Below are 27,453 nucleotides of genomic sequence, written 5' to 3'. Positions count from 1 at the left end.
AGATTTATATTTTAATTTTTAAGATATTACTTTAATTTTATTCATATAATTTTAATTTTTTTTAGTTATGACCAGATTGATCGGATAAATCAATAACCCACTAATTTAACCAGTAACCCAGTGACCCGGTCGTATAACCGGATTGATTATCGGTTTGGTTCTGATAACTATGATAAAATGTCCTTGTAGACTCAAAAGCTTGACAGTGACTCGCACTGCCCCATTTGCTTAAGTGGGCACGGCATCTCTATCTCACTCTCTCACTAATCTTCACCATGAACCTCTGAAGGACAAGCACTCAATAATGATCTTTAAAATTAATTCTAAACAAAAAAGGATTGAATTATTGAAACACACAACTATACAATATAATTACGAATTTCAATAAAAAAATGTTATATAATTGTTAAAGTTGTTTTTGATACTATTAAGGAGGAAAACTCAGAGTTCTTGGCTTCTCGTCTCTCTGCCTAGATAGAGCAATAGAGAATCTATGCCTACCATGTGTTTTATTTACAATCAATGAGTAAAGAAAAAGGGGTCCTACTATCTATAGAACAAATAAATAAAAATCTGTTTTCTTTTCAGGTGTGCTATTTGAATTATTCTAAATAAGAAAAAATATAATTGTTTATTATTTATATATTTAATGTAATGCTGATAATGGGCTCCTCGTCAACTTATAACATATACATGAAGTTACATATAGGTCAAAAATCTAATTAATAATTATACAAACAAGTGAACAGCATTATTTGCCTATAAAGAATGTGAGAGACCATGAGTTAACTTATAAATATCAGTAGCGTAGGTATAATTTCGTACAAAATGATCATATATTAGTATTTTACTAATTAACTTATTTATCTATTATTATATCATATTTATAATAAAAATTATTTTAATGTATTGATATTTTAATATTTTAAGGAATCAAATATTTTCACTTACAAATTACTAATCATAATATAAGATTCAATCATGTTTGTGATACTATACTTCACAATCTTTTACGGATGCAAAAAATTATTATTTGACGACAATTTACAAATTAAGATTCTTTTTTTTCACATATTATATTCTTAGAAAAATTTTCCCCGTATCATCACTTCAATAAAAAGAAAGTGTTATATATATGATTAAACATTTATATTGTATAAAATATACGAATGCTATATATAAATACAAATTAAGATTTAATTCAGAGTATAATTTTAGAAAAGATTTCCCATATCTTAAATTCAATAAAAATAAAAGTGTTACTACACAAGAAAAAGAAAAAGTTGTTAAATTTAATAATTTATTTTTAAAAAAATTAATTTTAATATACTATTAATATAAAATAATTATATAATATTATGTTAACAAAAATAATTATATTTTACAGTAATTATATAAATAATTATAAAAATATAAAAATAATTAAATAATTATATAAAATATTTTATATTAAAAATACATCAAAATTAAATTCTCATTTTAAAAGATATAAAAATGGTCAATTGGATTCCGTTGTCAATTCAGAACTCTATATTTATAATCTATTAAAATTTAGAAGTGAAAATATCTTTGCTCTCGCTGTCTCGCATATGAATTGAAACCTTTTTTCCTCATCCCACATCAAGACTAAATTAAAAGATAATCGGTAAATAAAAAGTAAGAAGTTAGACATATAAAATTTATAATTAAGTTAATTATATTATAGTTTATAATTTTATTATGTGAGAGTTTTATGTTATCATTTAATTAAATATAATGAAATTTATATTTTTGATTTTATTAACCTTCTCCTTTTAAAAGAAAAAAGTACGATATTAAGATCCACATAGTATTTAAAAAGTACTTTTTATCATATAAATACATAATAATAATAATAATAATCAGTAAAAACTAAAAAGACATCATCATCTGCGAGACTGGTAGACTACCACCAGGCACCAGCATCAAAGAATCATCCAAAACAGAGTCACCACTCTCTCTCTCTCTCTATCTGCCTATTCTTTCTTCTTCTTTCTCTCATTTAATTAACATACAAACTCCAATAAATTATTCATACTCTCTCAACAACAAAAACCCAAACCTCAAACCCCTTTTCCTTCTTCTCACACACACACAAACGCCACATTTGTCAGCGTCCTCATACTCATCCATCATCATATATGATATATCACATACATAATAATTAAATTAAATTAATCACCATCATCATCATCATTATTATTACTATTATTATAGACTCTTATAGATAATTATAGAGTTTGCATATATATTATTATTTTTATTTATACATATAGAGCTCTCTTAGTACCGATACATGCTCGCCGGCGATGCCGACGCCGGTAAGCGCAGCGAGGCAATGCTTGACAGACGAGGCGGCACGTGCTCTCGACGACGCTGTCGCGGTGGCGCGTCGCCGGAGCCACGCCCAGACGACCTCCCTCCACGCAGTCTCTGCTCTCTTGGCCCTCCCTTCCTCCTCCCTCCGCGACGCAATCACCCGATCTCGCACCGTCGTCACCGCCGTAGCCGCAGCCGTAACCGTCTCCCCGCGCCTCCAGCTGCGCGCCCTAGAACTCTCCGTCGGCGTGTCCCTCGACCGCCTCCCCTCCTCCAAACCCTCATCGACCTCCTCCACCGCCGACGACGACGGACCTCCGGTGTCGAATTCCCTCATGGCGGCCATAAAACGCTCCCAGGCGAACCAACGGCGCCACCCGGATACCTTCCACTTGATGCAAATCCACAATCACCAAAACCCTCAGTTCAATCAAGGAACGGCGTCGTTTCTGAAAGTTGAGCTCAAACACTTCGTTCTTTCAATCTTAGATGATCCAATCGTGAGTCGCGTCTTCGGCGAAGCGGGTTTTCGGAGCCCCGACATAAAACTCGCACTTCTTCAGCCTCCTAACCCTCCGCCTTCTTCTAGAATCTTCTCAAGAACGCGCTACCCGCCCCCTCTCTTCCTCTGCAGTCTTGAATCGGGTCGACCCGGACCCGGTTTCTCTTCCGGGTTCCCATTCCTGGACGAGAACTGCAGAAGGGTTGCGGATATTCTAACGCGGAAGAACAAGAGAAACCCTTTGCTTATGGGTGTTTACGCGAAAACCGCGCTCAGAAGCTTCGTTGAGATGATCGAGAAGGGTCGTGGTGTTGCAATGTTCCCACCAGAAATGGCTGCGGTTAATGTCATCTCGGTGGAGAACGAGATTCAAGAATTCTTGATTTCTGGCGCCATGAGTGAGGAGAAGATGGGGTTGAGGTTTGAGGAGTTGGGCCGAGAAGCCGGTCAATGCTCCAATGGTGGTGGTGTTGTTGTGAGCTTTGGGGATGTTGGGGCTTTTGTTAAAGATGGAGTGGATAGTGGTGCTGTTGGGTTTGTTCTTTCGAGGATAACGAGGTTGTTGTTGGACGGTGGTGGTGGTGGAGGGAAGGTTTGGTTGGTTGGGGTGGCGGAGAAGTGTGATGTGTATTCGAAGTTATTGGGTTTGTTCCCAAATGTGGAAAAGGATTGGGATCTGTATCCTATAACCGTGACATCTGCTACCCCTTCAATGGAAGGACTCTACCCTAAATCCAGGTGCGTCTCTTTCTTTTCTTTATAGTTTATCCTTTTTCTTCTTTTTGGTCTTTTTACTTTTCTATTGGTTAAAATGGCGATTTGTATCTTGGAGTTACAACAAGACATAGCTTGAAGTTTGTACTTGTTCCGTGTCTGGTTGAAATAATCCGACATGTACTGTACAGGGTTCTTGCACCTTGATGTATATATACATTAATCCATACTATTGTATTATTATATTATTATTACTATATTTGTATTAATACTATTATATTATATTGTGTTCGAGGCTCGTATGGTTTTCAAGGTGTTTTTTGAGTTTTCCGGTTTGTGGCATGGGAACTTGGAACTGAGGGTTGAGGCACGCTTCTATTGATGATTTAATGATTTGTGAAAACCCAAACCTCTGTAGTATGCTTACTTGTCTTTATTGGTTTATAAGAATATATAATAATGATCATGGTTCAAAAACCATATACAGACAATAGATAGATGATTAACATGCGATTTGCGGTGATGTGCTTCTTGCTGGATACTGAAAGATACTAAGATCTGTATCAAGGAGTGCTTAAAAGTGTAAAGAGGTGTATTGTTAACCTGGATATGTAGTTAGGAAGATGTAGTTCTATCTACTTGAGTTGGCAAACACACCACGGATGAGCCTTCACTGGCACGATAATGACGAATGCTATGATTCTCTTCAGATGTATTGGTGTGATTTTCCCACTTTGTCGATGCCCATTCTTGTTATATATTGTGAGTACAGAGAACCAATATGTTTAAGGATAGTTAGAAAGAAATTTAAGCATAATTTTTCTGACTGCCACTTTTGGGGGTAACAATATACTTCATTTATGTAGATGATGGTGCTTTCAAGTCTCTCTCACACATCATGTGCACTTTAGCTTCTGACTGTTTTGTGCCTATTGGATCTCACAGTTACCTGCTCATGATAAACTTACAGCTTGATGGGGTCCTTCATTCCGTTTGGTGGGTTCTTTTCTACACCACCTGAAATCAAAACACCTGTAAGCTGTTCAAGTGCATCTTCTGCGCGTTGTGACGAATGCAATGAAAAATATGAAGAAGAAGTTGCTGATTTGAAGGTAGGCTCTGCTACTCTGTCATCTGTTTACTTAAGCTTTCCTTGGTTACAAAATGCTGATTTGAACTTTCATAGAGGATTGGATTTGGCAAAGGTTGGTTATGATCCTTAAATATCGTATTATTCTGGTGCAATAATGTACAAAAAAATTTTCCTGTGTTATCATTTTCTTGTCCTTTGTGTTTATAGTATCAAAATTCTTGTACTCAGTTTTTGTCAATATCATGTTTTGCTCTCTCAATATTTCATTGGTTTGAAGTTATAGATGTATCTATTTAAGAATGAACTCCATCATCCAGTGCAGGTTAATGAAGAAAGCACAAGTTTGAACGAGAGGATCCTGGGTTGTCAAAAGAAATGGAATGACATTTGCCGTAATCTTCATCACACCAGATCAGTTGATAATTCTCAAACAAGACCTCAAGCTCCATCACTTGAGGGTTTACGGTTTGGCTCTGGGTTTACGGAAAGCGGCAGTAAAGATCCATCACATATAGAAGTCCAATATTCTAATCAAACTTCCTACCTACCTAGAGAGCCGCCTAGTATTTATCCATTGAAACAGTTGCCATCTGTTCTGGAATCTTCTGATGCGGCCAGCATCAGTAGCGGAACTGATCATGCACTGAAATTTTCAGGGATTCAGTTGACTGATGTGCGGACGCCATGGATTGCCCCTTCCTCTATGGCCAATACAAGTCTTCTTGATCACAGTTCATCTTCATCCCTTACACCTGTGATGACAGATTTAGGATTGGGCACAATATATACATCAGCAGCTCAAGAGCCAGATACCCCAAAACTACAGGATCACAAAAAGCATCTTCCAAACTTGTCGGAATCTCTGTCAATTGATTTTTTTGATGCCCCAAATGAGAATACTTCACACCAAACACCTAGATCTGCTTGCTCTTTTCCAAATTCAGAAGGAAATTTTGATTCGGTAGATCTCAAATCTCTAAATCAACTTCTCGCTGAAAAGGTTGGCTGGCAAGATGATGCCATCTATGCAATAAATCGAAGGCTGTTCCTTTGTAATTCCGGTGCAGGAAAATGTAAAGGCTCCAGAGCTGGCATATGGTTTGCTTTCCTTGGACCAGATAGGATCAGCAAAAAGAAAATTGCTGCAGCTCTTGCAGAGATTATATTTGGAAACAGAGAAAATCTAATATCCGTAGATCTAAGCTTGCTGGACAGGTCTTTCTCATTGAACTCTGTTTTTGATTGCCAAATATCACATTGTCATGATGCGCTGAGAAGGAAGACTGTTGTGGACTATATTGCTGGGGAGTTGAGTAAAAGGCCACTTTCGGTTGTTTTTCTTGATCATGTCGATAAAGCTGATTACCTTGTGCAGACTAGTTTGTCACAGGCGTTAAAAACTGGTAAATTTCCAGATTCTCATGGAAGGGAAATCAGCATCAACAACAGAATCTTTATAGTAGCCTCAACTGTCAGTAAAGGTAATAGTAATAGCTCTTCTATATCCGAGGGATCGAAAATGTTCTCTGAGGAAAGAATCCTTGAAGCCAAGAAATTTCAAATGCAGCTAATACTTGGACATACTGCATCTGAGGATGCCATAAAAAGGGGTATCACAAATGTCCAGGTTATTCGTGGAAAAGGGTCCTCCAAACCACCATTTCTTAGCAAAAGGAAGCAAGCTGATACTAATGACTCCAAAGAGGTGGGAAACACATGCAAGATGCAGAAACAGGTCAGGGAGAAATCAAGATCCTATCTGGATCTAAACATGCCGCTAAACGAGGCCGAAGAATGCATCAATGATAATGACAACGAGATGGAAAACTCAGGAGCATGTTCCACTGATATCTGTAATCAAATTGAAGAAAAAGTGTTATTTAAGCCATTCAATTTTGATGCACTTGCTGATGAATTGTTGAAAAGCATTAGCACACAATTCCAGAGAGCACTTAGTTCAGATTTTCAGCTGGAAATTGAATATGATGTAATGGTACAAATTCTTGCAGCTGCATGGTTATCAGAGAAGAAAAATGCAGTGGAGGATTGGATTGAACGTGTTCTTGGAAGAGCTTTTGCTGAAGCCAAACAAAAAAAACACCGTGCATCACCATCTCAGTATGTGATGAAACTGGTCAACTGTGAATCCAATTTTGTGGAAGAGAATGCTCCTGGTGGATTGTGTCTTCCTTCTAGAATTAACCTCAACTGAATTTTTTGCTCACTATGACAGGCTGTATTAAAAATATTTTGTAATTACTTGTAAAATGTAGGCTTTTAGGATGTGTAGCTTTTTGTAATTGCCAGCATTGTTCGGCTCATTAATCTCTCAATTTTTGTTGTTTGGTGCAAAAGAATGTATAATATCCGTAGTGTACCTTCTATTTTTTTTTTCCTGCCCTTCACCATAAATCTTCCACCACAAAAAGAAAAAGAAAAAATATTGTTCTTGATCACTTAATTTATGAATATTCCTTCCTCAATCTATTAACGAAATTGTTTGAAATTTACCTTATCAATACCAAAAAGACTTCGTACACCTCAATCGATTAACAAAATTGTTCTCCATTTATGTGCCTGATGCACCTGTTTTAATTTTTATTTTCCACAATCAAAACAAGGCAAATTCTTTGGTATAGATACTGCATAGACATTTACATAGGTAGATTTTTGTTGGAGCAGAGCTGAATAGACAAGTGTCCTTTGAAGGGACAATTTCTGCATCAATTTTTGTTGGAGGAGCGCTGAATAGACAAGTGTCCCTTGAAGGGACAACTTTTGCATCGCAGTAGCTACTTCCCGTACTTGTAGTTGTAGCAGTAGTTCATATTTGTAGTTGTAGCAGTAGTTCATATCACAGTGTCAAGCACGTTCAATTTATAAGATTAATAAAGAATGATAATTAGGTAATTGGAATATTTGGATTAAGTATTTAGATGAGCTATTTCATGGTACATGAGTTTAAGGGCAATGTGATCAAATAAATAAAAGGAGGGAAAGTTTTACGTAATTGCAATAATTCGAACTTTCTTACCTGCATGTCTTTTTTTGTTATTATATAATCTGTGGGAGCTAACTACGGTTTTCTATTTACATGTAAATCGTGGTAGTCTACAACGGTTTAACAAGGAGAAGTGTTGACTACGGTTTTCTATTTACATATAAATCGTGGCAGCCTATAACGGTTTAATAAGGAGAAGTGTTGAACGTAAACTGTGGTAGGCCACAATGGTTTAGGAATGCAAAAATATACCCAAAAAAATCCTATAGTCAGCCACAGTTTATGAAGGGGTTTTTAAACTCATAAACTCATAAATTTATTGGTTAAATATCAAATTCTTAAATAAAATTCAGATCCATACTTGATCCGTCATACTCGAATGTACTAAAACATATGTAAGAAATAAATAAAAATACTAAATTCTACAACAAAACGGATCAACTCTACACCATTCCTTATAACTCAAGAAGGACAGAATCTTTACTCCTTCAACATTTGTCTCTACTCTCTGAAAAATTCTGCTATTCCGGTCCAACTAGATGTTTCAAATAACTGCACAAAATCCTATCAGCCATTTCTTTTGCTCAAACTTCCCACCTGTTACTTCAGTTGTTAGGATTTTTCTAACCGTTATATTTATTATTACTTTTAATTGAAGTCAATTTAATTTTTGTATGCTAGTCAAGATAGCTTTAAATTATAACGCTACTAATAAGGTTTATTCAATCTAATAGTTACAGTTAAATCATAGCATTGCAGTTGACATCAAATGGTGTTCAAGTTTTTTCAAAACCACTCTGCTCATCACTATTTAATTTATTGAACATTAATAATTTTCCTGATAAACCGTGGCAACCTACAGGGGATTATGAGTTTAAAAATTTTTTCATAAACCGTGACTGGCTATAGGATTTTTTGGGTATATTTATTGAACATTACTAAACTGTTCGTGACTTACCACGATTTACGTTCAATACTTCTCCTTGCTAAACCGTTGCAGGCTGCCACGGTTTATATATAAATAGAAAATCGTGGTTAGCTCTCACGGATTACGTAATAAGAAAAAAGAACATATAGATAAGAAAGTTCCAATTGTTGCAATCACATAAAGTTTTCTCTCCTTTTATTTATTTGAGTACATTGCCATGAGTTTAATATGTTTTTTGGGCCTATTTTCTATAAAATAATTTAAAACAAAAAAGATTAATTTTTGTAGATCTATTTTATTTTAATTTATTGTAACTTTAAAATAAATTTTTAATTTATTGCACCTTTGAAATAAGTTCTCACTTATTGGAGTTAATTTTTAGGAGGAATTTTTTTATTCATTACTGAAATTTAAAATTTTGTGTTATTTTATATGTAATGACTTTACGTTTTAGTAAAATTAAAAATTTTTTTAATATCAGTTGGAAATAAAATTTTATAAAAAATGTACTTATATCCTTAATTGAGAATAGACATTAACAATATAAGTATTTATGAGTAATTATTTCCTCTGGTGACTAATTTTTGTGCAATTTTTTTATTTATTCTCTCATTTATATATATATATATTATCATAAATTTCAAATAGTAACAAATTATTATTAACATATTCAGCTAAGATATGCAGTTTGTTAGAATAAATCATTGTAGTATATTATTTTTAATATTTTTCAAAAAAATATATAATAATATATCTTATTATTCTTTCACATTGTGAGTAAAATTGTGAGTGAATTATAATCTATCAGGATAATTTATTATTTTATATTAATTTATTTTTGTTTAGTTTTTTATTTGATATAATTAATCATTATATATCTTTTTTGATTTTATGTTTGGCTAATAGTTAATTTTTATAGACAAAATGAATATAAAAAATAAAAAGAGAAAAGCTCAGTATACAAGCGATTAGGGCTTGTAACTATTACAAGTTCATTAACGCCTAATCCACCAAAACGTACTGCAACTCCTACGTCACTTACACGCGCTATATTCACGCCGTTTCACGTTTTTTTTCCTCTTTTTCTTCTTCTTCTTTCTCCGTGCTTCCTCTTCCTCTTCCTCTTCATCTTCTTCTTTTTCTTCTTCTTCTTCTTCTTTCTCTGTGTCTCTTTTTCTTCTCTTCCTCCCTCTTTTTTTTTTATTGAAATTTCTTCTCCTCTTTTCGTTTTTTATTTCTCCTTCATCAAAATCACCAGAAAAAACGAAGAAACATTATTCAAGGTACGTTTCTTGCCTTCTCTTTCTCCTTCTTCTTCTTCTTCTTCTTGTTACACGTTCTTCTTCCTCTTCCCGTTCTTCTTCTTCATTTACGTGCTTTTCTCTTTGTTTTCTTTCTTCGTTATTCTCGGTTTCCATTGTTTTTTGACATCAGGCTCTGAAATCGTTTTTGAAGAAGAAGAAGCAGCAGCAGAAGATGAGGAGGAAAAAGAGAGAGAGTTCTGAATTATGCATAAGGTGTACTTCAACGAATTTTGGGTGTATTTCTTAAATTCTTTGGGTGTATTTTTGTAAATCCTTTGGGTGTATTTCTGTAATCCTTTGGGTGTATTTCTGTAATCCTTTGGGTGTATTTCTGTAATCGTTTGGTTTATTTCTATAACTGTTTGGGTGTATTTCTATAATTCTTTGGGTGTATTGATTTCAAGAAGAAATATACTGTCTCTCCCTATATTGGGTGTATTTCTTAAATCCTTTGGGTGTATTTCTTAAATTCTTTGGGTGTATTTCTGTAATCCTTTGGGTATATTTCTGTAATCGTTTGGTTTATTTCTGTAACTGTTTGGGTGTATTTCTGTAATTCTTTGGATGTATTTCTATAATCGTTTGGGTGTATTTTTGTAATCGTTCGGGTGTATTTCTGAAGTTCCATCATCTTCAAATCAATTTCAAAGCTTGATTTCAGAAATCATGAAAATCGAAAAAAACAGAAGGAGATCGAAGGCAAAGAGAGAACGCTTTTCCATACAAATCATACAAGTCATTTATATTCACGCTTCTTCTTCTTCTTCTTCTTCTTCTTCTTCTTCTTCTTCTTCTTCTTCTTCTGTAACGCGCGTATTAGGCCCATCTTCTTCTGCTTCTTCTTCTGTAACGCGCGTGTTAGGCCTAACTTGTAAGACTTGTAAACAAAAATGACTTGTTAAAATCTGCAGCAGAGGTGTAAATTTAATTTTTTATCGGGTGTATTTATAGTCTGCGTTTGGGTGTATTATGCAGATCTCTATGCAGACCGTCATGGGTTCCAATCTATCTGGATCACCACTTCATATTATAGTACCTGTAAATCAGACATTTTGAATACACCAGAGAGAGTTTAATTATGGAAAAAAAATTTACTTATAATTGGATCAAATATATTTACACCATGTGTTCAATTTCTTACAAGAGTATATAACAGTTACATTAATCAGTGACAATATCATTAGAATCTATCTGACAAAATGGACTCAATAACAATAAGGATGGCCTGGACAGTCTTATTGCATCACTTCTCCTCGCTCATATTTCTGAATTTCTCACTCAACAGATGGGTTGCACACTTTAAGTCCTTGATTTGCTATAAACAAAGCAAAATTAGAGTTAGATATATTTCTATTATGAAAAACTGATTTGATCGAAGACATATATTTGTTCTTACATTTTTTTCAGCTTGGTTTTTGCCTTCCATTTTTACTGCAATAAAAAATACACCCATAGATATCAGTCAGATACACCCATAGATCAACCACATACACGCAAACCGATTTTATAAGTATTTAATGAGATCAGTTCAAAATGATGTTCAATTGACTCAAACAACGATAAATATACAAGCTCTAGCAATATTACAATGTCAAGCAATATACACCTAAGGACAAGCAATATTAGAACAGCTGCAACAGTTGATTATATTACATGATATGGGTTCAGGAATATACACCCAACAAATTACGCCGTATACACCCAACAATCAACCATATACACCCAACACATTACGCCATATACACCCAACAATCAATCATATACACCCATACAAATTACTCCATATACACCCAATAAATTAAGCAATATACAACGAAAAATCAGTTACGAGAAGAACTAGAACAAGAAGAACAGTAAAACCTAGAATAAGAAGAATAGTAAAAACAGTGATATGAGATTTAGAACAATAAGATCAATAAAACCTAGAAGAACATAGAAGAACAGTAAAACATAGTTCTTCGATTTCGAAATCAGAAACAGAAATGTGGAAAATGTACAAGATGAGTAAAACAATAACGTACCTTGAATAATATTTTGTTGATGGTTTCTGCTATTATTCGCGACGAGTTCAAATGTCTCTTCAGTTTGGAATGTTGCTCGAAACTTGAGGATTTGTGTTATCTTTGAAGGAGAAGAGGAAGTGGAAGAAGTGGAAGAGTTTACCATTACTCGAAGCGTACATAACCGTTTGAATGGGAGCGCGTGAATGTTACGCTCCATTCAATCCCTCTTCATGCGCGTGTATTGTTTATAGGCTGGGCCAACTTGTAAAACTTGTAACTCGTTTTTGCTTGTATGTGTAACAGGCCCGAAATAAAAAATACACCGGTTTATACTGAAGTACGGAACTAAAAATATGTCATTTTTTACATAATAATACCAAAAAAAAATTTATACTGAAGTCTTTAATTATCTCGGCTTACTTAGTAATAACATAAATAATTATTTATTCGAATATTTCATTCATTACGTGCACAACAAAAAATGTCCTTGAACCAACTTTGCAATGAGAGTAAAATTTATTCTTTTTTAAAATATTTATCCAATTTTCCATCAACCAACTCAAATGTATAGGTAATTAGGTATAGAAATCAACTTTCTATTTATATTGAAGACTTCATTCATTGAGAGTTAATTTTTATACCTATAGATTTTAATTGGTTGATAGAGAATTGGACAACTATCCTAAAAAGAGACAAATTCTGCTCTCATTTACAGAGCTGATTCAAGGACCTTTCTTATTGTGTAAGTGATGAAAGAAAATTCAAATAAATAATTATTTATGTTATTACTAATTAAGCTGAAATAATTAGAAACTTTAGTATAAGTTGGATTTTTTTTGGTATTATTATGTAAAAAAAGATCTATTTTTGGTTTTGTATTTCAGTCTAAACAGGTGTATTATTAATTTTTTATATTTATTTTGACTAAAAAAAATAACTATTAGCCGAACATAAAATCAAAACACGTATATAATGATTAATTATATCAAATAAAAAATTAAACAAAAGTAAATTAATATAAAATAACGAATTATCCTGATAGATTATAATTCACTCAAAATATGAAAGAATAATAAAATTATATTATTATATATTTTTAAAAAAGTATTAAAAATAATATACTACAATGATTTATTCTAACAAACTACATATCTTAGCTGAATATATTAATAATAATTTGTTATAGTATGTATTTGAAATTTCTGATAATATATATATAAATGAGAGAATAAGTAAAAAAGTTGCACAAGAATTAGTCACGGCAGGAAATAATTACTCATAAATACTTATATTGTTAACGTCTTTTTTCAATTAGGGATATAACTAATTTTTTATAAATTTTTATTTTTAATTGATAAAAAAAATTAAATTTTACCAAAACGTAAAGTCATTGCATTTGAAATAACACAAAATTTTAAATTTCAGTAATTAAAAAAATTCCTCCTAAAAATTAACTCCGATAATTAATAAATTATTTCAAAGGTGTAATAAATTAAAAATTTATTTCAAAGTTACAATAAATTAAAATAAAACAGTAAATAAAAGTCCTACAAAAATTAACCTTTTATGTTTTAAATTGCTCTATAGGAAATAGGCCCAGAAAACATATCAAACTCATGTACCATGAAATGGCCCATCTAAATACCTAATTGAAATATTCTAATTACTTAATTATTTTTCTTTAATCTTATAAATTGCACGTGCATGACACTGTGATGTGAATTACTGCTACAAGTACGGAAGTAGGTGCTGTGATGCAGAAGTTGTCCCTTCAAGGGACACTTGTCTATTCACCGCTTCTCCAATAAAAATTTACATATGTAAATGTCTATGCAGTATCTATACCTAAGAATTTGCCTATAATAAAAACATTTGTAGTTATTGATTTCATTTTTTTTTTCAAGTCTGTAGAGTTTTGATGTAAACTGTTCATACTGTAGTCCTAAATCATTAAAGTTATGGCCCAAAGTTAAGATTTTATGGATCCAATAAAAAAGACACGTCCAAAAGGCTATATAGGTTAAAATGTCCGATCTATTCGGGACACGAGTATTGCGACCTGTACCCGACCCGATTTGGATGTCGAGCAACTCACTACTTCAAGTGTTATCCTCCAAATTGATAACTACCCCAACGACATAGTTAACATAAGTAGCTTAGTTTCTCAATTTGGAAATTAGCTGCAAGTTAGATCAAATTAGTTAGTCCTATCTCTAGTGCTGCCACTTGGCCCATGGTTGTTAGGACCTTAGTTAAGTTAACCATTTTAGTTATTGTATCTATAGTTTAGCTAACCACAATGGTTAGGGTGTAATCCAACTTGTATATAAACCAATTCATCAATCTGATTATGGTGTGAATTCCACCATTCTGCATGTGTAGTTCATTTTGCCCAACACACTTCCCGAATCCAAGTTCTTCGTCTTCAATGAAGAATTTGACACAACGTGGAATAACTCTTCAGGTTGCAAGGGGAAAAACCACCCACTTATTTCAAGGAAGATCTTCAAGAGTGATGAGCAATCGGATATTTCTCAATTCATTCTACAAATAATTTGTTTTAACTCTTGTTAACATAGATATAAAATTCCTTACAAGTACCTCCACCTGTTGTTGAAGTTGACGTGAAGTTATATTAGAAACCTTCACCACTATTTCCGATCTCATTACACAAAGCTTAATCACTCATAACCCGTTTCAGATGCGTCTTGAAACATAAACCTTGGTCATTTGTTGGTTAGAAACTATGACTAAGTCTTAGTTCTGTAAAAACAATTTTTGGTGACACTCAAAATTTTATTTCATCTATTCACTTTTAAGTTATTTGATATTTCTCATTTGTATTTTGGACATTGTACTTCCTTTGTTTCTGTTTTCATGTTATAATCTATTGTTTTTGTGGTCATTAAGTTGGAGCTTTTTGTGATACATTAAGTTGGACTTTAAGCTTGACCTATCATTTAAAAAGACGCATATTTTCGAACGGTTTGAGACACAACCCTACAAAAGTTTGTACTTAAAGAAAGACACCAAGGTTCTGAAAATATTAAACTACTCTAATTATTGGTTTATTAATTTAGAAGTGAGTTAACCCTAAAGTGGTCCTTGAAATTTACGAATTGCATCGATTTAGTCCCTCACTTATCAATTGCACTGTTTATGTCCCCGACTTTGTTAAAAATGCACCACGTTAATCCCTCTCTATATCTCCGGCCAATTTACTTGCCACCGGTAATGACATGGCACTGACATGCCACACTGGTGTATATAACGGCTAGCTGACATGGCAATTGGAACTATATGGCACATTGTGGTTCTTCTGCCTATTTTCAACCCAAATTTCAACATCCCATCTCTATCGTTCTTCATCTTCTTCTCTTTACTCAGGAACGTTCTTCTCCTTCTTCTATGTTGTTACTCTTTGAAACTGAAAGCAAAATCATGATTGGATGTTGCCCACCTCATAAAGGCATCATTCTCCGACCACCAGAGCATTGTGGATGCTGTCAAGAAGGTGGATGTTGTCATCAGTGCCATCTCTGGTGTCCATATCAGGAGCCACAGCATTGGCTTGCAGCTCAACCTCATTAATGCCATCAAGGAAGCTGGCAACGTTAAGGTTTCATTCAATTCATTTTAGTTTCTAATTTCATCAATAATCAATTAATAGTCTAGTCTTGTATGTTCATAGCGCTTCTTGCCGTCAGAGTTTGGACTAGAGTCACCGAGGATGGGGGACGCGTTAGAGCCAAGAACGGTGACATTTGAGGACAAGATGGTTTTGAGGAAGGTGATAGAGGAAGCAAACATTCCTTTCACATACATCTCTGCCAATCTATTTGCAAGCTACTTCGCAGACAGCCTGTCTCAGATGGGATCTTTTGTGCCTCCCAGGGAAAAGGTCCACCTCTTCGGAGATGGCACACTCAAGGCCATTTTTGTCGATGAAGACGATGTCGCCACCTACACTATAAAGACCATCGATGACCCCACACCCTTAATAAGACTTTCTACCTCAGGCCTCCCGACAACATTCTCTCGCAAGGAGACGATCGAAATACTAATTGTTTCACACTGTTCGCACGAACAAGGCTAGTGAAGACAAGAGCTTTAGCTGCGTTAAACAAGAAGATGATGCCAATGGAAAAGTTGGTGTCACATTATCAAAAGAGAAAGACCTTATGACAATTGCAGGGGATGCTTTGAAAACCAACATCACCACATTAAGCCCTCTTGTGCTTCCAACATCTGAGCAGTTACGATTCTTTGCAACATTGGTTGCCAAGAAACTTTTAAAGACGAAAGTCAATATATTCTAGATTTCAAGCTTGCATTCGAACATTTTTGCATCCACGCAGGAGGCAGGGCCATTTTGGATGAGTTGAAGAAGAACTTGCAGCTATCTTCATGGTATGAATAGGCTTACACAGAAACCAACGAAAGGGTCAAGAAGGGTAATAATGTATGGCAAATAGCATTTAGTTTTGGATTTAAGTGCAATAGTGCAGTATGAAAAGCTCTCAAGACCATTAACCACAACTTCCCAATTGAGGTTCCAAGGGTTTCATCATTCTAATTCTAAACAATGCAATTTCACATATCATTCCTTGACCCTGACTCGCATATCTAATCATGATTTTGCTTTTAATTTCAAAGAATAACAGCAAAAAAGTAGGAGAAGAATGTTCCTGAGCAAAGAGAAGAAGATGAAGAGTGATAGAGATGGGATGCTAAAATCAGGGTTGAAAATAGGTAGAGGGACCACAATAGGTCAAATAGTTCCAATTGTCACCTCAACTAGCCGTTATATACATCAGCGTGGCATGTCAGTGCCATGTCACTGCCGGCGGCAGGTAAACTGGCTGAAAATGTGGAGAAGGACCAACATGGTACATTTTTAACAAAATTGATAACATAAACAGTGCAATTGGTAAGTTAAGGACTAAATCTGTGCAATCCGTGAATTTCAGGGACCACTTTAGAGTTTAACTTAGAAGTTCAACCGGTCTAACTATAGTTTAATAAAAATAATTGAATTATACTAAAATAATATATAAAATTATAAGGCTAAAGTATGTTTTTAATCTCAAACGTTTACATTTACAATTATTGTCACTGGCGAGAATGTCGTTAGCCAGTAGCCACCATCATCCCTCTTCTTCCTCGCACTTTCCGTTCTCATCTCATTTTACTCACCCTTTCTCTCCTCTGAAGCAACCCCTTCATCCCTTTCTTCATCGCCGTCGCAATCAAGCCATCAACGACAACAACTGTCCTTCCCCTTAGTCCCATTTTTCTTCTTCTCTTCTCCATTCTCTCTCACCACTGTGACCACCCACCCATCAGCACTGCCCACTACCACTTTCTTCTTCTTTTTACTCTATCCCGCACTTACTCTCTGTCTCGCATTCTTTCTCTCCCTCATTCTCTTGTGCACAACAATTTTCTCTATTCACCGTTCCTCAAGCACTACCATAAACTGTCAGTACTAACATTTTTCTTTGATGACACCTCTTCTCTTCTCAAGCAATACCACTATTACCATCTGAGGCATCACTTCCATGCTTATTCTCTCCTTCTTTTGCTCTCTTTCTCTTTATGTCAACCATGTTTCATTTTTTATTTTAAAAAAATTAGTTGCTACTATTGTGGGTGAGGAGTGAGTGTTGGAGAAGTGTTGTGTGGGTTGAGTGCTGTAGTGAGTGGAGATGTTGTTGTGGCAATGGTGAGATGAGGGATGCAGTAGTGTAGGTGATAGTGGGGTGGTAGTAGTGAATTGAAGAAGGAGGATTTAAGGTTAGAGTTGGGTTAAGATGCAGTATTTGAGTTAGGATTAGAGTTAGTTTAGAGAGGGTTAAAATAAAAAAAGTTTTTTGGACTAATTGTTGATCATAAAAAATTTGATAACAGGAATAAAATTGAATCAAATTAAATGTTAAAAGTAATTTTAAAGAATCTTAAAAATGTTAAGAATAAAAAATATACTTTACCCAAATTATAAATATATATATACAAAAATATAAATATATGCTAATATAAACTTAAAAATTACATAAATTAAAAGTGCAAAACTAACTAAAATTTAATAAAATCAAATAAGTATAACATAAGAGTTAAATAAAAAAGGGTCAAATATCAAAGTTTGTATATGTATAAATTTTACAATATTATATATTTTATGTTATAGTATAATAAAGAATAATTATTGTAAAAATATTCTAACTTACTTGTATCTTAATTTATAATTTTTTCCTTATTTAAAAAACAAGTGTATTTTATATCTTTTAACTTTAAATATATATTTAATCTAAGTTAAATGTTATATTATTATGTTAAAAATAAGTATAAATTTATCACTATACAAGAAGAGCTATCATTTATGAGCTATGTGAGGGGCATGCCAACTGGCTTCAGACCAAATAACATTCGACAAGTTCTTAAATTGAGAGCCACATCCTCTTCTTCTTCTCCTCTCGAGATGGCCTATGAGCAGAGACTGAGTACCTACCCAAAGTATAATAATATTTGTATGCCAGGTGCCCAATAAAAACGTGACAAGGATGAAAACCCTAACCAACTCAAAAGAATGGACTTAATTCCATCAGCAAGAGGTTGGTTTAAATTTGTTAGAAGATCAATTATTCCCTCCTCAAATAACTGAGAAGTAACTAAAGTAAGTGAAATTTGATTCACTATATAATGAAGGGAGAGGAGGTAAAGGTTGAAGATATTATCTCTAGAAATATCCAGCACCTAATAGATAATGTATCTCCAAAGTCGAAGCTTGGATTTCCAAGCCTACTTCACTGCCTCTGTGCGGATGCAGGATGCATATTGATGATGATATTCCAATTAAGGTAGCCAAACCTATCACAGTAGCAAACATGGAAAAGATAGTGTATAGTACACGCCCTCAAGCTACTCAAGAAAATTAGGTCCCACAACATCCTCAACATCAACCCCAAGTTCCTCAGTTCCAAGCCACATCAAGTCAGCCACTTTTCCAAGATCAACCACAAGGATTTGGTTGGCAGCAACTTCAGTTAGCAATCTAAAAACTCACTGTGCAGCAGACAACCTGTCATAGAAAGTTTACTGAATTCAGAGCACTACAAAAAGCTTGATATTTAGAGGAAGTTGAATTCAAAATAAATGTTCAAGCCAAAATGAACTATTATTGTTGGGCAGACCATGAAACCAATCCAAGCATGATCCCATTTCAAAATTTTGCCAAAAGCATCACTGAGGAACTTAGAAAAAAACACAAGCAACATAAAGAGCGGGTGAGGAAGGAACAAGAAGAGCGGGGATTCTAGAGTGCATGGGATACATAACAAGCTGCTGAGGATGAAGCTGCCGAGAATGATGAGGATGAAGATGACAATGAAGAATAGGAGGTGAAGTGTTCTTTTTGTTTTGCTTTATGGTCTTCTTTTTCTATTTCTTGTGTGCATGCTTTTTTTTTCATATTGTTCTTCTCTATCACCACCACTATACTTGAAGCTTGCTACACTAAGCAAGCAAGAATCGTGCAATAAAAGAAAACATGCAAAGAAAAGAAGGGTTGAGCAAAAATAGAGAAGAGCATAACTAATTGGGTATGGAAGGCCAAATTAATTATGATGTTCAGAACAAAATGAATATAATTGTTTGGAACTTAAATCTAGAGAAGTATTACAAAATTCTTAAACTTGACAGAGCCTTGAAGAAGCAAAAGAAAATAATAAAAAAATTAAGAAGGGGAAGAAAAAAATGTCCAAGGCTCTGAGCACCACTGACTGGAAAAATAAAAAGAAACATGGACTCAAAGAGTTTTCTAGTTAAGTACTTGTGGTGTTTCTATGTCAAGAAAAGAGGCTTGAGCAATTAAATCCGAGGGGTGCTTTATCATGCTGCACCTTGAACCAACTGGTTTGAGAGTGTCAATTGAAATTTTAACTTAATAGCCGTCTTGAGATAAAATATTTAGAGTCAAAGCTAAAGCTAAAGGTGCAAAGCACCCCCCATGAAAGAAAGTATGAATGAAAAGAAAAGAAAAAAGTGCAAAAGAAAAGAAAAGAAAGAAATAGCTTGCTTCAATGTGGGAATTCAGAAGGAAGAATTCTATAATATGATCAGGCTAGAAGTCTTGAAGGATTAAAATATTTTGTGCGATTAGTGAAAGGCCAACTGAAATCATTTGGAATACTACCGATCACCCCTGATTTTTAAAACTAAGTTCTTTAATTATAAATGCATGATTTTTTGTTTGTTTGAGAACAAGCAAATTCTCAAGTTTGGTATTGTAATGCATGAACTTCTTTAATAGTTTTTTCTTATCTTTTTCCTTGTTAAGTAGTTATTCTTGTTTGATAATCAAATGTTTTTATACCATTATCAATTGACACTTTGAGTGCTTTGAATTCGTGATTCTTTTAGGAGAATAAGAGAAGAGATAAGTAAGATCAAGAAAATGGAGGGACAAGCAAGAAGCTTAGACAAACAAAAAGCATGGCGTGCCACACCCTTCAGTCAAGTGCCACGCCAAAATTGAAGGAAGCAAGCAAGAAGTCATCAAGAATGGCGTGCCACGACATGCCATTCTTTCGGCGTAGCACGCTAGGCCAAAATTGAGAAGCTAGCAACACCTCTAGAGAACTAAATTGAGCATGGCGTACCATGCGCAAATTAGTTCGCAACACGCTTTCGAAGAGGAGAACATCTTGGGCATGGTGTGCAACACGCCCTCGATAGAGCTCCAAGCAACAACAATGGCGTGCCACGCCATTCCACGTGCCACTCCTCTTACCACATGCCTTCGATGGAACTCCCAGGCCACACCTATGGCATGCCACACACCTGCGATCCTACATCGTTGGACATGCCACACGCCAACCTGAGGTTGGCACGTCTTTATGCCTCACCCTCCAAGGACCTATAGTGTGCCACGCCACTTAGGCATGCCACACGCCTACGACCTTCCACCCAAGGGCGTGCTACACGCCACTCCCTTGCAATACGCCAGGACCAACCCTCTGAGCAATAACAATGGGTGTGCCACACGCCACTTAGGCCTACTACATGCCTGCGATCATGCATAATAGGCGTGCCACGGGGCCAAAGTCTAGGGACCTCCTTGCCACTCCACTTTCACCAAATTTCATAACAATTCACATCAAGTCCAAATTCAAAGTGCAAGTCTATGATTAATGAAGAACCAAATGACCAAGCTTTGAGAATCACTCTTTAGTTGAGAAAAGATTTGATTTGATTATGTTTTGAAATTTAAAATTAAGTTTTGGTTAGAATATAAAGGGTCCAAGGAGTTTCTCGGAGAAAATTTTAGCTTATTTGATTTCTTTACAATCCTAATTTTTCTGCATCATGAGTCACTAATCTCATCTATTAAGGTTAGGAGCTCTGTTTGTCTTTCTATCGATTATTGATCTAAGAGTTTTATTCTATTTTTAATGTTTTGCATTGATCTATTTTATGATTAAGTTTTTGTTCTTCATTCATCTAAAGATTTAAAATTGCTGGAAGACATTATAACTCTATTTTGGATTCAAGTATTATGTTGGAAAACTTAATATTGGAATTGGCTTGAAAACTCTTTCTCAACACTTCTTAATTCAACTAGGAATAGTTTGTTTTATAAGATGTGCAGCTTTTGATTATCATAAGTTTCGAACATTTAACACTGGGTTAAATAAGTGACATATAATTCTACTTAGGATTACTTTGAATCTTGTGAGACATTAAATTAGGATTGGACTTAATCTCTTTACTTAGTTAATTAACCAAGGAATTGGCATTTAGGTAATTAGAGAGAAACTAAATTTTCAAGGAATTGGAATTTGCTTACAAAGAATTTGTCGTGAAAATGATCTTTGCATGTATTGAAATAGATAAACATAACGATTGGGTTTCTTGAAAGGTGAACATCTCTGAAACCTTAACATTCTTTTTTATAGTATTTTAATCCTTAGCATTACAATTCTTTTAATTCTCTTACATTCTTATTTCTCTCAATCACTAAAGTTTTTAACTGTCTAATTAGAATAATCAATTAACTATTGCTTACTTAATCCATTAATCCTCGTGGGAATGATTTCCACTTACCGTGGTATTACTTGAGACAATTCGGCGCACTTGCTGAGTTTTGAAAAATTTCCATCAGAAACCTAGCTTGAAGATCATTCTCAGAAAACCAGAAATTGAAAATAAAATTTTTTTTTTAGAAAAAGTAAGTTCTATGGCCAACTTAACAAAACAGGCATTAAAGTAAAAGGTGACCAAGAGGTATAGTACTAACATAAAGTCAAGAGATTTCAAGAAAGAAAAATTAGTTCCACAACAAACTGATGTCGATATATTGGTACCAGCTACAACAGGCAAGTTACCTCTTGATTGGAAAGGACCATTTCGTGTTAAAGAGATTCTTGAAAATGATCCGTATAAGTTGGAAACATTACAAGGAGTTGAGATTCCGAGAATTTGTCATGCTATCCATTTGCGCAAGTATTACTCTTAGTTTTACATGTAGGGCAATCTTTTTTCCTTTTGAAGGTTTTTTAATAAGGTCCAACTACATTTGCTTATAATAAAATGATTAATTGTTTGTTTATTAAATAATTACCGTGACAATCATCATGATTAGCTGCGAAATAAAAGTACTTATTAAAATTTGATGCATGATAAGAATGGAACTTTGGATTATCATAAAAATGTTTACATTATCCAGCAAAAAGGTCACATAAAGAAACTTAAAATGGATAATTAAAGGTTACAAATAAATTAAGAGAAGTCCACAATTTTTCAATCTTTTACATAGCAATAAACCCTATCTTAGTAACATTTGTATCAGGGCCACAAGTTTAAACTGGTCAATCATATTCTTCCTCAACGCGAGCCTTCTCAGATTCAAGAGACTTTAGCTTGTTTTCTACCGCTTTACGGAGGTCATGAGCTCAACTACTTAATTTTCTGCATCTGTTTTACCTTTTACAAATTCTGAACCTTGGAAGAAAGTTTTTTAATTTTTTTTCAAGTTTTTTTACTTTAGCCGATTGGTTAGTCACCTTATTATGCTGACATGACTATAGCACTTTTATTCTTTTCATCAATTAGCTGCTGAAAGGTCGGAATCTCACTAGTCTCCTTTTGATGTCACAACAATATAATGTCACTCCAAGCAAAGTCCATTGTAAGAGAAAAAATACTCTCATTAGCAGCGATAGCTTCGAGCATCATCTCTATTTCAGCATTAACTAAGTGTTGATCAATAAAAGTTGTTGGGTTGAAACCTTTGGCTAACACACTGATGAGCGGATAATTTGTACGCTTTTTGGCATTGTTTTTAGTATGTTTCTAGTAGGATTTAGTTAGTTTTTAGTATATTTTTATTAGTTTTTAGTTAAAATTTACTTTTCTGGACTTTACTATGAGTTTGTGTGTTTTTCTGTGATTTCAGGTATTTTCTGGCTGAAATTGAGGGACTTGAGCAAAAATCTGATTCAGAGGCTGAAAAGGACTGCAGATGCTGTTGGATTCTGACCTCCCTGCACTCGAAGTGGATTTTCTGGAGCTACAGAAACCCAATTGGCGCGCCCTCAACTGCGTTGGAAAGTAGACATCCTGGGCTTTCCAGCAATGTATAATAGTCCATACTTTGCTCGAGATTTGATGGCCCAAACCGGCATTCCAAATCAGCTCAAAACTGCCCGGCGTTAAACGCCGGAACTGGCACAAGAATGGGAGTTAAACGCCCAAACTGGCACAAAAGTTGGCGTTTAACTCCAAGAAAAGTCTCTACACATGAAAGCTTCAATGCTCAGCCCAAGCACACACCAAGTGGGTCCGGAAGTGGATTTTTATGTCATTTACTCATTTCTGTAAATCCTAGGCTACTAGTTCTCTACATATAGGACCTTTTGCTATTGTATTTTCATCTTTGGACATCTAGTTCTTAGATCAGAGTCTTTCGATCTTTATATCTTTTGATCATGTTCTTATGATTGAACCCTCTTTGGGAGGCTGGCCATTCGGCCATGCCTAGACCTTGTTCTTATGTATTTTCAACGGTGGAGTTTCTACACACCATAGATTAAGGTGTGGAGCTCTGCTGTACCTCGAGTATTAATGCAATTACTATTGTTCTTCTATTCAATTCAGCTTGTTCTTGTTCTAAGATATCACTTGTTCTTCAACTTGATGAATGTGATGATCCGTGACACTCATCATCATTCTCACCTATGAACGTGTGCCTGACAACCACCTCCGTTCTACCTTAGATTGAGTGGATATCTCTTGGATCCCTTAATCGGAATCTTCGTGGTATAAGCTAGAATTGATGGCGGCATTCAAGAGAATCCGGAAGGTCTAAACCTTGTCTGTGGTATTCTGAGTAGGATTCAATGATTGAATGATTGTGACGAGTTTCAAACTCCTGAAGGCTGGGCATTAGTGACAGACGCAAAAGAATCAATGGATTCTATTCCAACCTGATTGAGAACCGACAGATGATTAGCCGTGCCGTGACAGGGTGCGTTGAACATTTTCACTGAGAGGACGGGATTGTAGCCACTGACAACGGTGATGCCCAACATACAGCTTGCCATGGAAATGAGTAAGAAGGATTGGATGAAGACAGTAGGAAAGCAGAGAGACGGAAGGGACAAAGCATCTCCATACGCTTATCTGAAATTCTCACCAATGAATTACATAAGTATCTCTATCTTTATTTTATGCTTTATTCATATATCATCCATAACCATTTGAATCTGCCTGACTGAGATTTACAAGGTGACCATAGCTTGCTTCATACCAACAATCTCCGTGGGATCGACCCTTACTCGCGTAAGGTTTATTACTTGGACGACCCAGTGCACTTGCTGGTTAGTTGTGCGAAGTTGTGATAAAGAGTTGAGATTGCAATTGAGCGTACCATGTTGATGGCGCCATTGATGATCACAATTTTGTGCACAAAGTTTTTGACGCCATTGCCGGGGAATTAAATGTCCTAACTACAGTTTCGTATTTGTTCCTTGCAATAACAGTGCCAAGTTTTGATCCGGCAACAACACCATGTTTTTGGCGCCGTTGCCGGGGACTGTTCGAGTTTGGACAACGGACGGTTCATCTTGTTGCTTAGATTAGGTATTCTTCTTCAGAGTTCTTAAGAATGAATTCTAGTGTTTCAAGGTGATGTTCTTATCATCACCAAAGCTGATTGATTCTCATCAATTTAGCTCTTGAATGTAATGTCCTGCTGAAGCTTGGCTAGCCATGTCTAATTTCTTTAGACTGAAGCTTTAGACTAACATTGCATGATTTCTGGAATTCTCATTAAGAATTTTGATATCTTTATTTTCTTTTCCACTTAATTTTCAAAAAAATCCAAAAAAAAAAATATTACAAAATCATAAAAACCAAAAATATTGTATGTTTCTTGTTGAGTCTAGTGTCTCATGTTAAGTTTGGTGTCAATTGCATGTTTCTATTCTTCTTGCATTCACCCATGTGTCTTAAGTGATCTTCAAGATGATTTCCTTATTCTGGTCTTTAAATTCTCTTGTCTTGAGTGTTTTGTTGTTTCTCATAGGCATTCTCATTTTGTTAGTATCAATAGTATACAAACTGCTAAGTTTGGTGTCTTGCATGCATTGTTTATTTGATTTTAGTTGCATTATTACAAATCCAAAAAATTTTTAACTTGTGTCTTTTCAAGTCAATAATACAGAGAATTGAAGATTCAGAACATACAGCAGAGGAATCATACAGAAAGAGCTGGGCGTTCAAAACACCCAGTGAAGAAGGAAAACTGGCGTTTAAACGCCAGCCAGGGTGCCTGGTTGGGCGTTTAACGCCCAAAAGGGTAGTATTTTGGGCGTTAAACGCCAGAATAGATACCATTCTGGGCGTTTAACGCCAGGATGGCACAAGAGGGAAGATTCTGTTTTTAATTCAAATTTTTTTCAAGTTTTCAAAATTTTTCAAAATCAAATCTTTTTCAAATCATATCTTTTCAATCATATATTTTCAAAATCAATTTCTTTCCATTTTCAAAGATACTTGCTAACAATTAATGATTTGATTCAACATTTCAAGTATGTTGCCTTTTCTGTTGAGAAAGGTTTAATGTCTGAATCATATCTTTTCTTGTTAGCCATGTCATTAATTTTAAAAATCAAATCTTTTTAAATTGTTTTCCAAATCATATCTTCTTAATCACATCTTTTTCAAAATAGTTCTCAATCATATCTTTTTGATTTCTAATTTCAAAATCTTTTTCAAAAATCACTTGATTTCTCTTCCACTCTTAGTTTTCGAAAATCAATTAGTATTTTTCAAAATATTTTTAAAATCCTTTTAATTTATTTTCGAAAATTTCTTCCCTTCTTCTCACATCCTTCTATTTATGGACTAACACTACTCCTCAATGCACAATTCGAACTCCATCTTTCATTGATAAGTTCGAATTTTCTACCTCTTTCTTCTATTTTTCTTTTCCTCTGACACTTCAAGGAATCTCTACACTGTGACATAGAGGATTCCATATTTTCTTGCTCTCTTCTCTTTCATATGAGCAGGAGCAAAGACAAAAGCATTCTTGTTGAGGCTGACCCTGAACCTGAAAGGACCCTAAAGCGAAAGCTAAGAGAAGCTAAGGCACAACTCTCTGCAGAGGACCTAATAGAAATCTTCAAAGAAGAAGAACCCATGGCAGCCGAAAACAACAACAATGCCAACAATGCAAGGAAGGTGCTGGGTGACTTTACTGCACCTACTCCCGACTTCTATGGGAGAAGCATCTCTATCCCTGCCATTGGAGCAAACAACTTTGAGCTTAAGCCTCAATTAGTTTCTCTAATGCAACAGAATTGCAAGTTCCATGGACTTCCATTGGAAGATCCTCATCAGTTTTTAGCTGAGTTCTTGCAAATCTGTGACACTGTCAAGACTAATGGGGTTGACCCTAAGGTCTATAGACTTATGCTATTCCCTTTTGCTGTAAGAGACAGAGCTAGAATATGGTTGGACTCACAACCTAAAGAAAGCCTGAACTCTTGGGAAAAGCTAGTCAATGCCTTCTTGGCAAAGTTCTTTCCACCTCAAAAATTGAGTAAGCTTAGAGTGGAAGTCCAAACCTTCAGACAGAAGGAAGGTGAATCCCTTTATGAAGCTTGGGAAAGATACAAACAATTGATCAGAAAGTGTCCCTCTGATATGCTTTCTGAATGGAGCATCATAGGTATCTTTTATGATGGTCTATCTGAACTGTCCAAGATGTCATTGGACAGCTCTGCTGGAGGATCTCTTCATCTGAAGAAGACGCCTACAGAAGCTCAAGAACTGATTGAAATGGTTGCAAATAACCAATTCATGTACACTTCTGAAAGGAAGCCTGTGAACAATGGGACGAATCAGAAGAAAGGAGTTCTTGAGATTGATACTCTGAATGCCATATTGGCTCAGAACAAAATATTGACTCAGCAAGTCAATTTGATTTCTCAAAGTCTGTCTAGAATGCAAAATGCACCAGGCAGTACTAAGGATGCTTCATCTGAAGAAGAAGCTTATGATCCTGAGA

General features: G+C 34.9%; 1 protein-coding gene, 1 non-coding gene and 1 pseudogene across 2 annotated transcripts; 2 read left to right on the top strand and 1 right to left on the bottom strand.

Moving 5' to 3' along the window:
* The first annotated feature begins 1,908 nt into the window (after positions 1–1,908).
* On the top strand, positions 1,909–7,028 carry LOC130940395 (protein SMAX1-LIKE 6-like). The gene is made up of 3 exons (XM_057868519.1): positions 1,909–3,577; positions 4,524–4,665; positions 4,969–7,028. Exons 1-3 carry the CDS (start codon positions 2,328–2,330, stop codon positions 6,856–6,858), a joined length of 3,282 nt encoding a protein of 1,093 aa, XP_057724502.1. The 5' UTR covers positions 1,909–2,327; the 3' UTR covers positions 6,859–7,028.
* Positions 7,029–12,445: 5,417 nt separating this feature from the next.
* LOC130939649 (isoflavone reductase homolog) lies at positions 12,446–16,067 on the top strand (annotated as a pseudogene).
* A 10,920-nt stretch (positions 16,068–26,987) lies between these two features.
* On the bottom strand, positions 26,988–27,095 carry LOC130943222 (small nucleolar RNA R71). Its single transcript, XR_009071750.1, has one exon. It is a non-coding gene; the product is annotated as a small nucleolar RNA R71 (small nucleolar RNA).
* Between the last annotated feature and the right edge of the window lie 358 nt (positions 27,096–27,453).

The sequence above is a fragment of the Arachis stenosperma genome, chromosome 7 (genome assembly GCF_014773155.1).
Source record: "Arachis stenosperma cultivar V10309 chromosome 7, arast.V10309.gnm1.PFL2, whole genome shotgun sequence".
NCBI lineage: Eukaryota > Viridiplantae > Streptophyta > Magnoliopsida > Fabales > Fabaceae > Arachis > Arachis stenosperma.
The sequence above is the reverse complement of the archived record's forward strand: the minus strand, read 5'-3'. Positions and strand labels throughout refer to the sequence as shown.

What these genes read in the sequence shown, in the direction of transcription:
- LOC130940395 (XM_057868519.1), top strand. Translation starts at nt 2,328, where the DNA reads ATGCCGACGCCGGTAAGCGCAGCGAGGCAATGCTTGACAGACGAGGCG. An exon ending in GGACTCTACCCTAAATCCAG is followed by an intron (nt 3,578 to 4,523) that starts GTGCGTCTCTTT and finishes ATAAACTTACAG; the next exon opens with CTTGATGGGGTCCTTCATTC. An exon ending in AAGAAGTTGCTGATTTGAAG is followed by an intron (nt 4,666 to 4,968) that starts GTAGGCTCTGCT and finishes CATCCAGTGCAG; the next exon opens with GTTAATGAAGAAAGCACAAG.